This window comes from Salvelinus namaycush, chromosome 7, assembly GCF_016432855.1.
Source record: "Salvelinus namaycush isolate Seneca chromosome 7, SaNama_1.0, whole genome shotgun sequence".
NCBI lineage: Eukaryota > Metazoa > Chordata > Actinopteri > Salmoniformes > Salmonidae > Salvelinus > Salvelinus namaycush.
The window spans coordinates 18,530,811-18,549,322 of record NC_052313.1 but is presented as its reverse complement, the minus strand read 5'-3'; the positions used below and the strand labels follow the sequence as shown (position 1 = coordinate 18,549,322).

At 39.5% G+C, this 18,512-nt stretch overlaps 1 protein-coding gene across 1 annotated transcript; it reads right to left on the bottom strand.

Annotated features, from left to right (window-relative positions):
* Positions 1–3,397: 3,397 nt before the first annotated feature.
* Positions 3,398–18,262, bottom strand: LOC120051056 (myosin-7-like). Its single transcript, XM_038997675.1, has 37 exons — positions 18,062–18,262; positions 17,567–17,710; positions 17,323–17,479; positions 17,210–17,237; positions 17,013–17,118; positions 16,793–16,885; positions 16,190–16,253; positions 16,003–16,101; positions 15,485–15,588; positions 15,249–15,387; positions 15,025–15,143; positions 14,693–14,842; positions 14,437–14,607; positions 13,985–14,294; positions 13,798–13,871; positions 13,420–13,625; positions 13,198–13,321; positions 11,470–11,606; positions 11,127–11,382; positions 10,482–10,724; positions 10,147–10,323; positions 9,572–9,717; positions 9,406–9,496; positions 8,924–9,313; positions 8,679–8,805; positions 8,464–8,582; positions 8,178–8,374; positions 7,815–7,998; positions 7,290–7,455; positions 6,013–6,137; positions 5,617–5,925; positions 5,301–5,504; positions 4,905–5,201; positions 4,656–4,760; positions 4,445–4,540; positions 4,217–4,351; positions 3,398–3,418 (listed from the first exon to the last, which is right to left on the bottom strand). The coding sequence occupies exons 1-37, from the start codon at positions 18,260–18,262 to the stop codon at positions 3,398–3,400; spliced, it is 5,814 nt and encodes a 1,937-aa protein (XP_038853603.1).
* Between the last annotated feature and the right edge of the window lie 250 nt (positions 18,263–18,512).

Below are 18,512 nucleotides of genomic sequence, written 5' to 3'. Positions count from 1 at the left end.
AATAAGTTGTAGATGATTTGCCCATATCGTGCAGCCCTACGTGGCAGTGTGGAAATGATCTCGATTGAGCAGTGGTGTAAAGTACTTGAGTAAAAATACTTTCAAGTACTACTTAAGTAAAAATGCTTTCAAGTACTACTTAAGTCGGTTTTTTTGTTATCTGTACTTTACTATTTTTATTTTTGACAATTTTTACTTTTACTTCACTACATTCCTAAGGAAAATACTGTACTTATTACTCCATACATTTTCCCTGACACCTAAAAGTACTTGTTACATTTTGAATGCTTAGCAGGACAGGAAAATGGTCCAATTCATGCACTTGTCAAGAGAACATCCCTGGTCATCTACTGACTCTGATCAGGAGGACTCCCGAAACACAAATGCTTTGTTTGTAAATTATATCTGAGTGTTGGAGTGTGCCCCTGGCTATCCGTAAATAAAAAAAACAATAATGTGGTTTGCTTATTATAAGGGATTTTAAATTATTTATACTTTTACTTTTGATACTTAAGTACATTTTATCAATTACATTTACTTTTGATACTTAAGTATATTTAAAACCAGACTTTTAATATACTTTTAGACTTTTACTCAAGTAGTATTTTACTGGGTGACTTTCACTTTTACTTGAGTAATTTTCTATTAACGTATCTTTACTTTTACTCAAGCATGACAATTGGGTACTTTTTCCACCACTGCAATTGAGTGCAGGAGATGCAGAAATTATAAAAGTGCTGAAATTTGTTTTGGTTGAAGTTGAATTGAACAGTATAGAACAATCAGAATGGAGAAAGACTCATTGAAATCACTTAGAATGTATGTGTTGCCACCCTAGGATCACTCACCACTCATAAAGCAAATGTAGAACTTTTATTATTCAAAAACTAAAAATACCGCCATACCGCCCAATTTTTTAAAAATACCGGGATATAATATTTTGGCCATTTCGCCCTACTTAGCACAGGTACTTCCTGTTTGAGTTTCTGCCTATAGTAAGGGAGGAGCAGAATGGACTTCTGATTTGATCTGATTTGCAGAAGGGCAGGTGGGGGAGGGCCTTGTAGCAATCCCGGAAGGGAGAGTTACAATGGTCGAGAGTTTTTGAAGCAAGAGTACTACAGGCAATGTATTGATACAACTTCGGTAAGATAACCAACTTACAGCTCTTGACTAAACTTCACTTTCGTAATCCTTGTGGTATTGAGAGATAAAAATGGTAATGCTTTCACTGATTACACATAAAGGAAGCTAATTCATACATAATAGAGTGATTGCTTGTTATCCTGTGAACCCCATTTATTGCTGCTAACAGATATATGTTATTTTTGTGTTAAAATCAAGTTTTATTAGTCACATACACGTGTTTAACAGATGTTATTGTTGGTGTAGCGAAATGCTTGTGTTTCTAGCTCCAACAGTGCAGTAATATCTAACAAATAATATCTAACAATTTCACAACAATACACACCAATCTAAATAAAGGAATGGAATTAAGAATATATAAATATATGGACGAGCAATGTCAGAGCGGCATAAACTAAGATACAGTAGAATAGAATACAGTATATACATATGAGATGAGTAATGCAAAATACAGTTGAAGTCTGAAGTTTACATACACCTTAGCCAAATACATTTAAACTCCATTTTTCACAATTCCCAACATTTAATCCTAGTAAAAATGCCCTGTCTTAGGTCAGTTAGGATCACCACTTTATTTTAAGAATGTGAAATGTCAGAATAATAGTAGAGAAAATGATTTATTTCAGCTTTTATTTCGATCATCACATTCCCAGTGGGTCAGAAGTTTACATACACTCATACACTCAATTAGTATTTGGTAGCATTGGCTTTAAATTGTTTCACTTGGGTCAAACTTTTCGGGTAGCCTTCCACAAGCTTCCCACAAGAAGTGGGAAGCTTTTTGGAGAAATGTCCTCTGGTCTAATGAAACAAAAATAGAACTGTTTGGCCATAATGACCATCGTTATTTTTGGAGGAAAAAGGGGGGGCTTGCAAGCCGAAGAACACCATCCCAACCGTGAAGCACAGGGATGGCAGCCTCATGTTGTGGGGGTGCTTTGCTGCAGGAGAAACTGGTGCACTTCACAAAATAGATGGCATCATGAGGGAGGAAAATTATGTGGATATAGTGAAGCAACATCTCAAGACATCAGTCAGGAAGTTAAAGCTTGGTCGCAAATGGGTCTCCCAAATGGACAATGACCCCAAGCATACTTCCAAATTTGTGGAAAAAATTGCTTAAGGACAACAAAGTCAAGGTATTGGAATGGCCATCACTAAGTGCTGACCTCAATCCTATAGAAAATGTGTGGCAGAACTGAAAAAGTGGGTGCGAGCAAGGAGGCCTACAAAACTGACTCAGTTACACCAGCTCTGTCAGGAGGAATGGGCCAAAATTCACCCAATTTATTGTGGGAAGCTTGTGGAAGGCTACCCGAAATGTTTGACCCAAGTTAAACAATTTAAAGGCAATGGTACCAAATACTAATTGAGTGTATGTAAACTTCTGACCCATTGGGAATGTGATGAAAGAAATAAAAGCTGAAATAAATCCTTCTCTCTCTTCTTAAAATAAAGTGGTGATCCTAACTGACCTAGACAGGGAATTTGTACTAGGATTAAATGTCAGGAATTGTGAAAAACTGAGTTTAAATGTATTTGGCTAAGGTGTATGTATACTTCCGACTTGAACTGTAAATCACCCAGAAAATATACCTCTCTGTTGATATCACATACATTATCAAGCATTTCACACGTTATCCAGATACTGACTGTTAGCACTTGGTGGTCTATAGCCGCTTCCCACAAGAATGGGCTTTAGGTGAGGCAGATGAACCTGTAGCCATATTACTTCAACAGTATTTGAAGACAAGAGATCCTCTCTTGTCTTTACAGGAATGTGGTTCTGAACATAAACAGCAACACCTCCACCATTATATGATCTAATAATAATCAATTTCTAATTAAACCACACAAATCCTTACTTTTATGCCAACAAAATATGATATTGCTCATGGTTGTTGGTAGGTGTTTTACTCTCTGTCTATATAGGTATTTTCTGAACAATATATCTGTTCATTTAGGGGACCCAATTTGGCTCAGAAGCACCCCCAGATGCAAAAGTGAGAGATATTTGTCTATTGTCATGATTCTTTGTGAGGTAAGTTACCAGTATATTATGAAAACCAGTGTTAACTTAATTTTGTTAAATAATAGTGGATTCCAAACCTATTCGTAATAGAATCAAGCAATACACAGAGGGGCTGTTTAAATTGACTTTATTCTTTATTCTGCTCATGTTACATGGAGAATAGAGAAAAAACTAAAGCACTACAGTCAGGAGATTTTCAGAAAGGTCCATCCGAGAGCTTCACTCTTCATCATGTCCTTTCTGTGACACAAGATGGATGAAGGTTAAAATGTAATAAACTACTGTAAACACTAAAAACATTCTTACAATATTCTGTGCATTGTCAAATATATATTAAACGATGGGGCTCCTTATTTGAGTGTATAGAATACACAATAAACATCATGAATAACACTAACTGTGTCGACTAGTAAATTAAAGATTTTACCCAAAAAAATTCAAGAAGCAACGATGTCCAGCATTTATCACAATTCTTCAAAATGTGTTGCTTGCCATCACACAGTAAGTAGTAACTCACCACTGAAACCAAAATATATCGTGCTTTTGAATATATATTTTTTTACCCATGACAGGGAACAATATTCCAATTTATAGTTATATGAATGATAGTATGGTTATTGGACATCAAATGCTTGGGACTGTCATCTTACTTGAGATGAGTATGCAAATTTTAACCAATATTATTATTTTCATTAAAAGAACTGACCTGGGAGCCAGCATCACAACTCTTGGATTCACTCCTCATCCTTTCCTTTCTGTGACAGAGAAAATAGATAGATAGATTGATTGATTATTAGAACATTTTACTGTGTACTGAAAAACATTTTATATTGCCATATACCGTGTCCTCCTTTTGAAATTTTACAATGGGGAACTTCAACAGGTATGTATAGTTACTTGGTAACAATGTAATATATTATGCATTTATTACTTAATTTCTTCAGGAATCAATGGGTTAATATCGAGAATTGAAATGACCATTAAACAGAATCCCAGTTCCCAGAAAGTTGAGGCTTTTGAAACAGCAACTTCACTGACCTTGGAACCGGCATCACGACTCTTGGCTCTCATCTTGTTGACCTGAGACTCAGCAATATCAGCCCTCTCTTCTGCCTCATCCAGTTCATGCTGAATCTTGCGGAACTTGCCCAAATTGGAATTGGCTTGTTCCTCCTGTGAATTAAAAAAAATATGATTTAAGTTTCTAGCAAACACAGCAATTTGAGAATTAAATATGCAACATATGGATGATAGAAGGTTACTTACAGCCTCCTCTGAAGTTCTCTTGTAGGATTTGACCTTCAGCTGCAGTTTGTCCACCAGGTCCTGCAGGCGGCTCAAATTCTTACGGTCTTCCTCAGTCTGCACACAAAAAGCAGGGAAGAAATAGAGTCATATACTGTATGTATCTTACATTTGATTCTGAGCATGTTAATGTGAATTGTTAACTCTGCACTGTCAAATTAAAACAATGTACCTGGTATGTGAGCTCCTTGATGCGTCTCTCATATTTACGGACTCCTTTCACAGAATCACTGCTCCTCCTTTGCTCCAGTTCCACTTCAGTCTCTAGCTCTCTCACCTAGAAAGACATGATCAATGTTAACACAACATTTCCAATTACTTTGTTAGTTACCATTACTTTCAATATTGAAGCTACAAATATGACTAGAAATATGAAATGTGACATTGAATTAATAGAAGAGAATGTAGTTTAGACACTTACTCTGGCCTCCAGCTTCTGGATCTGCTTCTTACCACCCTTCATGGCAATTTGTTCAGCTTCATCCAGGCGGTGCTGCAGGTCCTTGATGGTCTGCTCCATGTTCTTTTTCATGCGCTCCAGGTGAGCACTGGTGTCCTGCTCCTTCTTCAGCTCCTCTGCCATCATGGCAGCATCAGTAATGGCCTTCTTGGCCTTTTCCTCAGCATTTCTACACTCCTGCACAGCCTCCTCCACTTCATTCTGAAGCTGGGATGTGTCGCCCTCTAGCTTTTTCTTCTGGCTCAGTAGGCTGGTGTTCTACACATATATATGACAAATTATGTTTATATTACCTCTACGTACCTCAAGTAGCAGATATTTAAGGAGAACCCTAATTGTTCTATATCACTGTCTTACCTGTGAGTGTAGAAGTTGAACTCTCTCACTAACATCCAGCAGTTCCTGCTCAGCCAGTTTGCGGCCTCTCTCAGTCTGCTCCACCAGGGCTCTCAACTCATCCAGTTCAGCCTGCATCAGGTTGTTACGTCTCTCCACAATGGCAATGTTCTCCTTCAGGTCATCATTGCTACGAAGAGCATCATCCAGCTGCATTTGAGAATCCTGTAGAGAGAATTACTGATTTTACTATATTTATTTTCTTGTTTCACAGTGTGGTTTGGCTTTATCTGAAGGCACAAGCAATGCTTTTAATTCAATGGTGTGGAAATAATACCTTCAGATGGGAATGGAGACCCTTAAGTTGCTTCTGGGCCTCGGATGCCTGCCTGTTGGCCTGGCTGAGCTGGATCTCCATCTCATTGAGATCTCCTTCCATCTTCTTCTTCAGCCTGAGAGCTTCATTCCTGCTGCGAGTCTCTGACTCCAGGGAGCTTTGCAGGGTATCCACAACTCTCTGCTGGTTCCTCTTATTCATCTCCATTTCCTCATCCTTCTCCACCAGCTTGCGCTCAATGTCAGATTTCACCTGATTGAACTCCAGCTGAGCTCTCATGATCTTGCCTTCCTCATGCTCTAGGGAGGCCTATGACAACACAGCCACCCATAGTTTGTAAGATCTTCAAATAAAATTTGGGTACTTTCACTATCTGTAAATGTTTTCTGTTCTCACCTCAGCTTCCTCTAGAGCAGACTGTATCTCTGCCTTCTCCTGCTCCAGCTGTTTACGGATCTTTTCCAGCTCATGGATGCTCTTTCCTCCCTCACCAAGCTGCTCAGTCAGGTCAGAAATTTCCTCTGTGGAAAAATATTATTGTACATCGGAATCATTTTGTGATAACTATTGTTGATTAGGGATGAGGCAAATGGGGAAAAATCCCAACGTTTAATCAGAGATGTTGTATCGCTTTTCCGTTAAACCGATTTTAAAAATGCATAAAATTCCACGTGAATTCACACTGCAGCTGCGCTGCTGCCAGCAACGGTTTGGGTTTCACGGTGCGTCCCTTTCAGATGGTGAAGCACTGCACCTGTACTACCATTACTGTACCTCAATTCTACCTCGCAAAGTTTGCATTTCACCACCTTCTCATTTAATTTTCTCAAAGTATTGCCATATAGGACTCCACTGCTGTCTCTTGCCTTTGCCATTTTTCCAACTGTTAATGACGATGATTTAGTGGTGGAGTGTCTACTCCAAAATAATTGATTCCTCGACTCCTTGTCATCTCCATGTGTCGACTCCCATTTGTGAGTGTCAAGATTAGATTCCGCGACTCCTCAACTCCTAAAATTCAGTAATTTTAGAAAGGAGGAGACTGATTAGTTGCCGTACTAACGAGAACACTCACATTTTCTATAGCGAGCTAGAGAGGGACGGAGAGAGAGGGGAGGGGCACAGTATAGGCAGGTCGGCCACTATACAGACAGAGTCAGCACCGTGCACTTGGCCTATCTATTGGGTAATCAAAAGCTGTATCTCCAAATGGAAGCTGTATCTCGCAATTTCTTGGCTTGCAACAGACCGGAAGACTGAACACATATTTGCATCATTAGCAAAGAGCAACAGCATGCGAGCCAGCGCGAGTGAGAGAGAGGACGGGGCCATTCTCATATGTCTTGGTAATCTGTAAATTTACCAAAGTAGCCTAAAATTAGCCTCTTTCCCCTCTGGTTTTATTTAAATTACACAACAAACCCCAGGCCTTTATAGCCTATCGTCTAGTTTGGCTATAACATGGCAAAGAATATGTTTTGTGATAACTGCACTGTGATTTTAATTTTGTGGGGGAAAACACACAAAGAAAATGTTTTTTGTTAGTGGATTTTTTCTTAACTTCAACGATCCCAATTCCATTTTAACGTTTAAACATTCACACTCATAATCTCTATTATATATCGATCTTTCATTGACTAAATTATATAGGCTAATAATGCTCATGGTCTGACCTTGGAGGTTCTTGTTCTCCCTCTTCATGGTCTCCAGATGATCCAGAGACTCCTCATAAGAGTTCTTGAGTTTGAAGAGCTCAGTGCTGAGAGATCTGGCCTCTTTCTGGGAGCTCTCCAGCTCAGTCTGAGACTCCTCAAACTTCTGCTTCCAGTCAGCCAGGATCTGGAAATCATACAGGTATTTTAGGTAGTTGGAATACAGTATATCATTAAGATAAGATGTATTTTATTGTCCATTAACTTACAGAGAACTCACAACCCAATTCTTCGAGACACACACGGGCTGGAAGCAATGTTTCATCCACAGTGCAGCTGGAGCAATTATAGGGGGTTAAGTGCCTTGCTCAATTGCACAACGACAGGCGATGGTAGTGTGTAAGATGATGCCAGAAACATTCTGGTTTCTAGCTCACTCAACATCAACCTTCTTGCTGGCCCACTTCTCGAACCACCAGGCTACCTGCCGCCCCTCATGTACAATATTGAAGCCTCCTACGACTTGCGTATCCCCCCTAAATTTACCTTGTCAAAGTTCCTTTGCTTCTTGTCCAGAGAGGCAGCAGCTGCATTGGATCTCTCCACATCCACCATGAGATCTTCAATCTCATTCTGGAGTCTGTGTTTAGTCTTCTCCAGGGATGAACATTTAGCATTTACAGCTTCCACAGCTTCCTCTGCATCCTGCAGACGCTGAGCCAGCTTCTTCCTAGATTGACACAGATAAGAACCACATTTCTGAACATCTGACTTTTTTCTTTCTGATATACAGTGATTGTTTAACAGGTATTCAACTTATTATTTATTCGTCATGTACTTTTGTGTATCGCTCATTCAGCCAAGGTTCAATAGCCTGAAAAGTAAGAGGAAGTAATAAAACATCCTTACTTTGCGTCCTCAAGCTCCTCAGTCTTCTGGATGGCATCAGTTTCATACTTGGTTCTCCACTGAGCCACCTCAGCATTAGCCTTGGACATGCCACGCTGCAGCTCAGACTTGGCCTCCTGCTCCTCCTCATACTGCTCCCTCAACAGATCTGAGTCATGGCGAGCAGACTGCACTGCATGGGCAAGCGCGTTCTTTGCCTGGTAAGGAAATTTTTAAAAAGATCTGTAATTATGCCAGAGGATAGATAGTAGTTGGATAAAGGGCACTGCAATTGTTGTATCAATACCTTGACTTCCTCCTCCAGTTGTCTCTTGAGGTCTTCAATCTGCTGAACGTTGGACTGCTTACCTCTGGTCAGTTGAGAGACCAGAGAGTCCTTCTCCTCCAACTGTCTGGCAAATTCACCTGTTTTCATTCAATTCAAAATTATTTTCAATGATATTACATACTGTGGTTATTCATTTTGGCTGTTCAGGTTTTTTGTTAATATACTGTATGTACCATTCTCAGTTTGAAGCTTTGCTTTCTGCATGGTGAAATCATTGATGGAACGCTGTCCTTCCTCAGCTTTTGTCCTGTATTCACTCATCTGGTCCTCTAGAGTGCGGCACATTTTCTCCAAGTTTGTCTAAAAACAAATGTAAAAAATAAAAATAAAATACAGAACAGCATCACTAAATTTCTTCTTTAAAAAGCATGTCGAGAAAAAACATACATTTTATAGATTGCTCAATGATACCACATACTTTGGACTTGACAATCTGTTCCATGTTGGAGACCACATCATCCAGCTCCAACCTGAGCTCACTCTTCTCTTTCTCCAGCTTCTGCTTCACTCTCTGAAGGTTGTCAATCTGTTCTCCCAGGTCAGCTACACTGTCAGCATTTTTCTTCCTCAGAGTGGCAGCTGTAGCCTCATGCTGCAGGGTAGCCTCTTCAAGGTCTCTGCGCACCTTCTGGAACTCAGCCTCCCTCTTCTTGTTCATCTCAATCTGGGCAGCAGTGGCTCCACCAGCCTCCTCCAGCCTCTCACTGATCTCTTCTAGCTCTCTGGACAAGTCTGCCCTCTGTTTCTCCACCTTGGCACGGGCAGCTCTTTCAGCCTCCAGCTCTTCCTCCAGCTCCTCAATGCGGGCCTGAAATGGTAGGAATTCAAATTTTCTGGTATGATCAGAACATAAGCATATGTAACAGAAAGATTCCCTTTTCAACGATGCTATTGAAATACCTGCAGCTCCTTCAGTTTCTTCTGAAGCTGGGCACTCATCGCTTGCTCATCCTCAATCTTGCTGTTGAGTTGGCTCATCTCAAAGTCCTTCCTGATAAGTAAATAACTCATTTGAGCACTTTCTGTAAAATAACTATTCATGCGGTGTTATGGGTTGTGATCTTACTTCTTCATTCTCTCCTCCAGCTGCTGCTTGTCATTCTCCAGGTCCATTAGGCTCTCCTGGGTCAACTTCAAGTCTCCCTCCAGCTTTCTCTTGGCTCTCTCAAGGTCCATTCTCACCTTCTTCTCTTGCTCCAGAGACCCTTCAAGCTGATAAAGGATATATTAAACAATATTCAGAGTAAGCAATTTACTCTAGCGTGTTTTTGGGATATTACTAATTGTGTTGTACTTTTTATGAATTACATTTTTACATTTTACATTTTAGTCATTTAGCAGACACTCTTATCCAGAGCGACTTACAGTAGAGTGCATACATTTTATTACATTTTTTTTTTACATTTCATTACATTTTTTTTTTTTACATACTGAGACAAGGATATCCCTACCGGCCAAACCCTCCCTAACCCGGACGACGCTATGCCAATTGTGCGTCGCCCCACGGACCTCCCGGTTGCGGCCGGCTGCGACAGAGCCTGGGCGCGAACCCAGAGACTCTGGTGGCACAGCTAGCACTGCGATGCAGTGCCCTAGACCACTGCGCCACCCAGGAGGCGCAAATTACTATTTGATACTCACATCATCAACTTGCTGTTCCAGTTTGGCTTTGGCCTTGGTCAGCGTGTTGACTTTGTCCTCCTCACTCTGCAGATCATCCAGCGTTTGTTGATGAGCCTCTTGCAGAGCCTTCTTCTCCTTGGTCAGCTTGGCAATAATTTCATCCAGAGCTGCCATCTCCTCAGTCAGGTTTTTAACCTAAGGAAACAGAACATTGTCATTACACTTTTATCCAAACCAATTAATTTGGCTCGAACCAAGGATGCATGTGTGGTCCGGAGTCGGGAGCTGAAACCGCTACGCCAGACTCCGGCACATTACGTTTTAACAACACAAGAATAAAGAAAAGCGTTTACCTTGTTCTCTGTGGCATGCTTTTCCTTCTCCACTTTAGCCAGAGTGAGCTCCAGATCATCAATGTCCTTTTTGAGTTCTGAGCACTCATCCTCCAGCTTCCTCTTCTTAGCAGTTAGCTCTGAATTCATCTCCTCCTCATCCTCCAGTCTTTCTGTCAGCTCTTTGGCTTTGGCCTCAAGCTGGATTTTGCTCTTGATCAGACCCTCACATCTCTCTTCAGCATCACCAATAGTGTCTTCTGACTGTCAATGTGTCAATATGTTGTAAGTATATCAAATTCTCCAAAGCTCAAAAGTTTGGTAGCAAAATATTTGGACACTACAAATGATAGACAAATGCTGATTGTACGTATCTATTTAGCAAATCATGTCTCTTCTCTCTCTCTTTTTCAATTTCTCTAGTGCTAATAGCTAACTAGGAAATACCATTTTGACAAAGGATGTGATTGCAGCAACTGCAATGCAGTTAATATTACATTTACATTTAAGTCATTTAGCAGACGCTCTTATCCAGAGCGACTTACAAGTACATACATTCATACTTTTTTGTACTGGCCCCCCGTGGGAATCGAACCCACAACCCTGGCGTTGCAAGCGCCATGCTCTACCAACTGAGCCACACGGGACCACATATATGTTACTCACAGTTTGGACTGCAAGCTGCAGGTCGTTCTTCTCTTGGAGAAGGGAGATCATTTTCTCTTCCAGCTCCTTTCTACGGGCTTCACTTTTAGCATAAGCCTCTTTAAGCTTCAGGAATTCTTCCTTCATGTTGGCCATCTCCTTCTCAGTCTCTGCTGACTTCAGCAGAGGTTTGATCTTGAAGAACATCTTCATCCAGGGCCAATTCTTGACACCCATGAAGGCACGAATGTTCCATTGGATCACAAGCAAGGCATCCCTGTGAAATTGAATAAAATTGGCTTGTTATAAAAACCTTTTCCACCTTCACCATATTGTCTGCAGAAGTTTTGTTTATTATTCCAACCTGCGGTCAACCATTTTCTGGAACTCAATTCTAGCAAGTAGACCACGTGATCGGGCCTGGAAGCCAGTGATGATAAGAGCGAGACGATCGTCTCTCATCTCCTCAAGTAGACCCAGGAGACCAGCCTTGAAGAACACCTGAAGATACACAAAGGCCATAATGTGGTGCTTAGATCTTCTTGTATTTGGAAGGATTGTATTTTTCTGCCAGTTGACCAATAATAACTTGAATGTGGTACCCCCCAGATTTACAAGACTTGGTAGTCATGTTTAGATTGCTGATTTCTTGTCTCTGTACAAAAATGTCACAAATTGAACACAAGTTGGCCCTCTTATGTGCAATTGATTTTACAACTTCAGTCCCAGCATGTTGACCGAGAGTTACACATATTGGCAAGGTCTTTAAAAATAAGTACATAAAGTCTAACTGTGTTCATTTCTGTTAACAATAACTATGTCAAAGAATATTTGTCAATGACCTATTTTCCCTGAAGAAAACTAACGACGAGATGAGGAGATGCCATGAAATAAATTATCAAACTCTAACAAATTAGTATTCATTTTAGTTGCTAAAAATGTGATGAGACTTGAATTTCATGTGAGACTAATGGACATTCAATTTGACATGAAGCTCCTTTCCATCTGTATTGTCCAATCATAAACATTCATGCCTTTGCAGAAGATTTAAAGCTGCAATATGTAACTTTTTGGGCAACCTGACCAAATTCACATAGAAATGTTAGTTATAGATCTGTCATTCTCATTGAAAGCAAGTCTAAGAAGCAGTAGATCTGTTCTATGTGACCTATTCATATGCTTCCCATTCATAAGTTTTGTTTTTTACTTTCGGTTTTGTACACCAGCTTCAAACAGCTGAAAATACAATATTTTTGGTTATGGAAAATACATTTCACAGTGTTTTAGATGGTACAATGATTCTCTACACTATACGTGCTTGTATTGTAACATAAATTGGAATTAGGCGAACTATTCGAATTTTAGCAACCAAGAAATGGCAGAGCAATTTCTGCATAGTGCAATCCTCTCATTGGCAGAATTAACGTCTTTCAGTAGCCTTGACTTTGTAGCCTTGGCTATATGGTAAATCATGGCTGGCATTGGTTACAATCTGCCACAATATCAATGTGCCGGCTATATGAGGGGATAGTAGGCCTAGTGGGACAAGGTTATCTTAAAATCCACATGATGGAAGTTAAATATTCATTATTTAATGGAAAAATAATGCACTGAATAATATGTGATTAAATGACTGGGACTAAGACTAAAATTGTCCAGAATTTTAGTTGACTGATAACTAAAACCGAGAAGGGGGAAATTACTAAAATGGGACTAAGACTAAAAGGTATTTTAGTCACAAAATCTAAGACTAAAACTAAATCCAAAATAGCTGACAAAATTAACACTGAAGTCTATTTCAAACATCATGGCCACTATGCTTTCAATTGCTTACTGTAGATCTGGATCTACTAGCTTGTGGCACTATACCAAGTATACATGTGTATTTCTTGACATGACCCATTTGCACTAGAGACAGATAACATGATATAAGCATGATCAATGGTATATCAGCAGTTATTTCAATAATTATTCCTCAGGTTGGCCAAATGGTGGTGTATTGTTAATATACTACTCGGGCCTGATAATTGCTGCTATTTTTCCATCCTGTTTCAACAGGTCTTATTGCTTTTCATCTATTTAGAGAACTTACCTTAGTGTGTCCTAATCTGTACTGGGTGTGGTCAATGTCCAGAGAGCCCAACAGTTTTTCTGCTGCCTTCATATTGTCAATGAACTGACCCTCAGGGATAGCATTTGGATTGAGGATGCGGTATCTGAATTTAAATCAGAAAGAAATTATCTTATTTCAGGAAGACCTGAAGAGGTAAACAGTTTAATTTATTTTGGAAAGGAAACGCATAATTATTTTTACCTTTGTTTGAAGTCAGCATACAGGATCCTGTTGGGGAAGCCCTTTCTGCAGATCCTGATGCCTTCCAGCACACCGTTACAGCGCAGCTGGTGCATGACCAGAGGATTCTCCATGGCCCCAGGAGTCTTGGTCTCATTGGGGATGATGCAACGTACAAAATGGGGGTGAGTAGACCTCAAGTTGGTCATGAGTTTACCCAAGTTCTCCTGTCAGTATGACAAATGTAAAATTGTCCATCATTGAATGAGTTTCCAAGTACCTTACGAGTCACAGTGGCATTTAATACTGTTATCTCAAATGTTGTGCAAATGTAATACATCTGTTAATATTCTTCCATGTGAAAACATCAGAAACATATTGATTTAAGCTCAGATTTACCCTGTGCAATGCAGACACAGTCTGGAAGGAAGAGCCTTTCTTCTTTTTTCCTCCAGCCGCTTTTTCTTCAGGTGCTGTATGATAATGAAATAACTATTCAAATATACTATTTTTACTACTATGATATACTGTGGATTGTTATTTATTTGAATGTGTTGTAGTCTTTGCAGATATGAACACATAGTACCACCTTCTGCACCAGCATAGTTTGCGAACAGGTTTGCCAGGAACTTAAGACTTGACTTCTGGAACAGTCCGATCACAGTCTCATTCAGCGGGTCCTTGTTCTTCACCAGCCAGTTGCCAATGTTGTAGTCAACAATGCCAGCATAGTGAACGAGGGAGAAATGGGCCTCTGGTCTACCCTTAATAATTCTAGGCTTCTGGAAGCATGCATTTTTGCCCAGATGGTTTTCATACAGCTTAGCTTTGAATGTAGAATCACTGGCCTTGGGGAACATGCACTCCTCTTCAAGGATGGACATGATACCCATGGGCTAGTGGAAGGAATGAATGAAAATAAATTAATGCTAACGGAAAAGCATAGTGAATAAATATCAGCACATTTATAAAGATTGCCTTTAAAATATCAAATATTACTAAGGTCACATCAACTACTACAAAACTGAAGACACCAACCCTTTCAATGAGGTCAATGCAGGCAGCCAAGTCCATGCCAAAGTCAATGAACTCCCAGACGATGCCCTCTTTCTTATACTCTTCCTGCTCCAGCACAAACATGTGGTGGTTGAAGAACTGCTGCAGCTTCTCATTAGTGAAGTTGATGCACAGCTGCTCAAAGGTGTTGAACTGAAATAGAAGTTCACAGTTACTTTATTTTGTCTGCTGTAATGTTCTAGATTCCATTTTTATCAAATTTACATCAAACACTCACATCAAAGATCTCAAAGCCAGCAATGTCCAGCACACCAATGTAGTGCTGGCGAGCATTCTTAGTGTCCAGAGTAAGGTTTATTCTTATCACCATCCAGAGGAACATGTTCTCGTAAATTTTCTTTGCCAGTGCACCAACAGAGTAGTACACCTACAAAATATAGAGAAAATAAATTACTGAAACATAGCCTCAACATAAACACATAGTTACAGTTTCCTAGACACAGATTAGGCCTAGTTCTAGACAAAAAAATCATGCTCAATTGGGAATTACAGGTATGAACATAGACAAGTTTTATACTGAATATTATTTTTTAAATGTTGAAGACTCACTTGGTTGACATTCTGACCTTTGGTGACCCACTCATTTCCTACTTTGACCCTTGGGTTACACAGCCCCTTGACCACGTCAGCAGAGTTCAGACACATCAGATATGCAGCTTTGTCAATATCTGGAAAGGCAAAGTTTTATGATTGGAAGAGGCAATCTAACTGATTTTAGATTTTAAGATACTACTGCATATTGAAGTGAGAGGTTTTAAATCTTCAGCACTCACCCTCCGTGCCATCTGCCTCTGCTTGCTCCTCCCGCTGCTTATTCTTGAACTTCATGTTGCCGTAGTGCATGATTGCACCAGTCAGCTTATAAATGCCATTAATCTCTTCTTGGGCAAATCCAAGCACATTAAAGGCATCCTACTTCCGAAATAAAAGGCCATTGTTTTGTATTGGAGAAGGGGTTGGATACAAGTGAAATGTTATTGCATATACACTATATAGATATATTACTCACATCAGTAGCCATTAGCTCATCTGCATCGTTAATGGAAGTTACAGCAATCTCTCCTTGGGAGATGAAGGCATAGTCATAGGGATTGCTGGTGATGAGTAGCATCTCTGAAAATAATTGAACAGCTCAGTTTAATTTGTGTTCATGCTGTGGTATAGGTCATAACATAATATACTCAGTATTAGGGTTGGGGTCAATTAGAAAAATTGCTTTGTGCAAAAAGAAAACTGTAATATTATAAATAGACAGGATAGTTTAAAATAAATTGCTGGAGATTGTTATGTGTGCATAACATTTTTATGTTGTGTGCTTAAATTACATTTTAATAATTGCAACTTTTTTATATACAAAGAAAATGTTACCGCATAAATCATTTAACATTGTGTTTTACAGTAGGGAATGGGGGTAGCACAAGGCCTGGGCTGGCTGCATCATAATAATTTAATTTGATTTCATCAGAAATGTTCAGTTGAATCCAGAATTGACCTCAACCCTACTCAGTTTAATGATTTAATACTCACCCAGCAGTTCTGGTTTCTTTTGTGACAGGATCTGGTAGAAGATGTGGTAGTCTCTCTCAGCCTTGAGCTGGAAAGTTACACGTGACTTTTCTAGAAGATCTGATCAGTATGGAAAGGTTATTTTGGTATTAATGTTTCCTGTCAAAGAGATCTGTTCAAGCCTGGGCAAGTTGAGTATTGTACTTACAAGTCTCAATGTCAGCAGACGAAAGCTTCCCAGTGACTCCAAAATGAATTCGGATGAATTTACCCTGTAAATTATTGTCAAAGCAGAAATTACAGAGCACACCAGATCTGGCTTCAAGTAGTATTTGTTTTCTTTTTGAATACCTTAGGTGCACTTGAGATTGCATGGTGTAATGCAGGAATGGGCAACTTTGATAGGGATGGAGACCAGTCACTCTCAGTCTCACTCAAATATCATATTAAAAACATTTCTCTCCACTCTAACACAACATGCCATTGGAACACAGGAGTGATGGTTGCTGAAAATGGGCCTCTGTATGCCTATGTAGATATTCCATAAAATAAAACATCTGGCCTTTCCAGCTACAATAGTCATTTACAACATTAACAATGTCTACACTGTATTTCTGATTTATTTTATTTTAATGGACAAAGAATTTGCTTTTCTTTCAAAAACAAGGACATTTCTAAGTGACCCCAAACTTTTGAACGGTAGTGTATGTATTAAATTACATATTTTTTGCAGCGGTGGTCCATATAGGGGAAACACTGAACATGTATAATAAGGTTTGAATAATATTTGACAAACAAAGACCAAACTTACAAATCGGGAGGAGTTGTCATTCCTGATGGTCTTGGCATTACCAAAAGCCTCCAGGGCAGGATTGGCCTGGATGATTTGATCCTCCAGGGTCCCCTACAACCCAACAACCACACAGTGTTAAAATGCTGCGATAAAAAACAATACTCTATGAATAAAATTGGGTTTTGTCAACATCTACCCATCCAGCCATGAAGAATATTTCATTTGCATTAAATGTTACCTTTTTTTCTTCTGCTGCACTTTTCTTTCCGCCAACAGCAGCAATGCTGGCGAAATACTGGATGACTCTCTTGGTGTTAACAGTCTTTCCAGCACCGGATTCTCCACTGGGATTTAAAATACAAATGTTGATGTCTCAGAATTTCTCTTAACTTTAAATAGTCTCAAATGGATATAGCCTTTGGTTGATGTACTTACGTGATAAGGACAGACTGATTTTCCCTGTCTGTTGAAAGAGAAGTATCAGTAAATGTGACATTATCCAAATATCATTTGATTTATATAGATGAAAAGGAAAAGTTATATTTTACCTGACAACATGTACTGGTAGGCATTGTCAGAGATGGAGAAGATGTGAGGAGGAGCTTCTGTCCTCTTCTTGCCTCTATATGCATTGACAACAGACTGATCGTACACTGGCAGCCACTTGTATGGGTTGACAGTGACACAGAACAGCCCTGAGTAGGTCTGTCAAAGACAAGGGGATGCATATTTAGTTTAATTCATTTGAATGAATGATTGATTCAATGGAGATATTAGCAGGTCATTACTTACGTAGATCATCCAGGCTGCGTAACGCTCTTTGAGGTTAAACAGCACAGCGGGCTCGTGCAGGAAGGTTAACATCGCCATGTCCTCAATTTTATCAAACTTTGGCGGGTTCTGGGGGTGGACGTCGTCCTCCTTCACAGTAACAGTCTGAAAGAAGTGCAAATTAAATAGTTTTGTGTCATTTTCAAGGTGCAGAGCTATTCACTTTGAGACAAACCCTAACTTGATATTACACACAACATAGAATTTACAGAAATCATCCATTTACATGTAATGCCTGATTTACATGAAAGTCAAAGATTTAAAGGATTCTGCTTTAGTATCTCATGTAAGATTTTTTAAATACTAAACAGTAAAGTGCATAACTCAATTCAGTTTATAAATAATTGTTCATAAATCATAGAGTTCTTAGTAGAAAAATGTATTATCTTATGATTTTCCAGGTATCCATTTTCCAGGTCATATTTTTTCAGAAATGTTTTTCAACAAAATATTTACCTTTCCAAACTCCGTATCAGCGGTGACTTTAGCACCATCTCTGCTGGTGATTGTGGCCTTGACGTACTCAACCTCAGGGTCAGGCACATAGCACTCTCTCTTTATGTCAAAGGGTCTAGTCTGGCATTCCATACGCTCCTTGTCTGATTTACGCAGAAAGGAAGCTGCGACGCCAAACTCTGCCATCAATGTGTCCCCCATTCTTAAACCTGTGAAGGCAGGAACAGAGCATTGAATGCATATGTATATATTACATACAGTACCAGGTTTGAGTTGGAATAATACCATGTATTTGTTGTTGTGGATAGTGTGTATGTACTGTATATTCTATTTATTATTATTATTATTATTATTAGGTTCAATTTGCTAAACTTCAGATTTACATGTGGCTGTCTTCTCACTGTTGCCATGGTGTGTTGTATGCCAGGATTATCATGACAAACATTTCTCA

Coding starts and splice junctions, on each gene's coding strand:
- LOC120051056 (XM_038997675.1), bottom strand. CDS start 18,262: ATGGGGGACACATTGATGGCAGAGTTTGGCGTCGCAGCTTCCTTTCTG. Junction 17,480..17,566: donor ACGCAGCCTGGATGATCTAC/GTAAGTAATGAC, acceptor TGTCTTTGACAG/ACCTACTCAGGGCTGTTCTG. Junction 14,295..14,436: donor GCATTGACCTCATTGAAAGG/GTTGGTGTCTTC, acceptor TCCTTCCACTAG/CCCATGGGTATCATGTCCAT.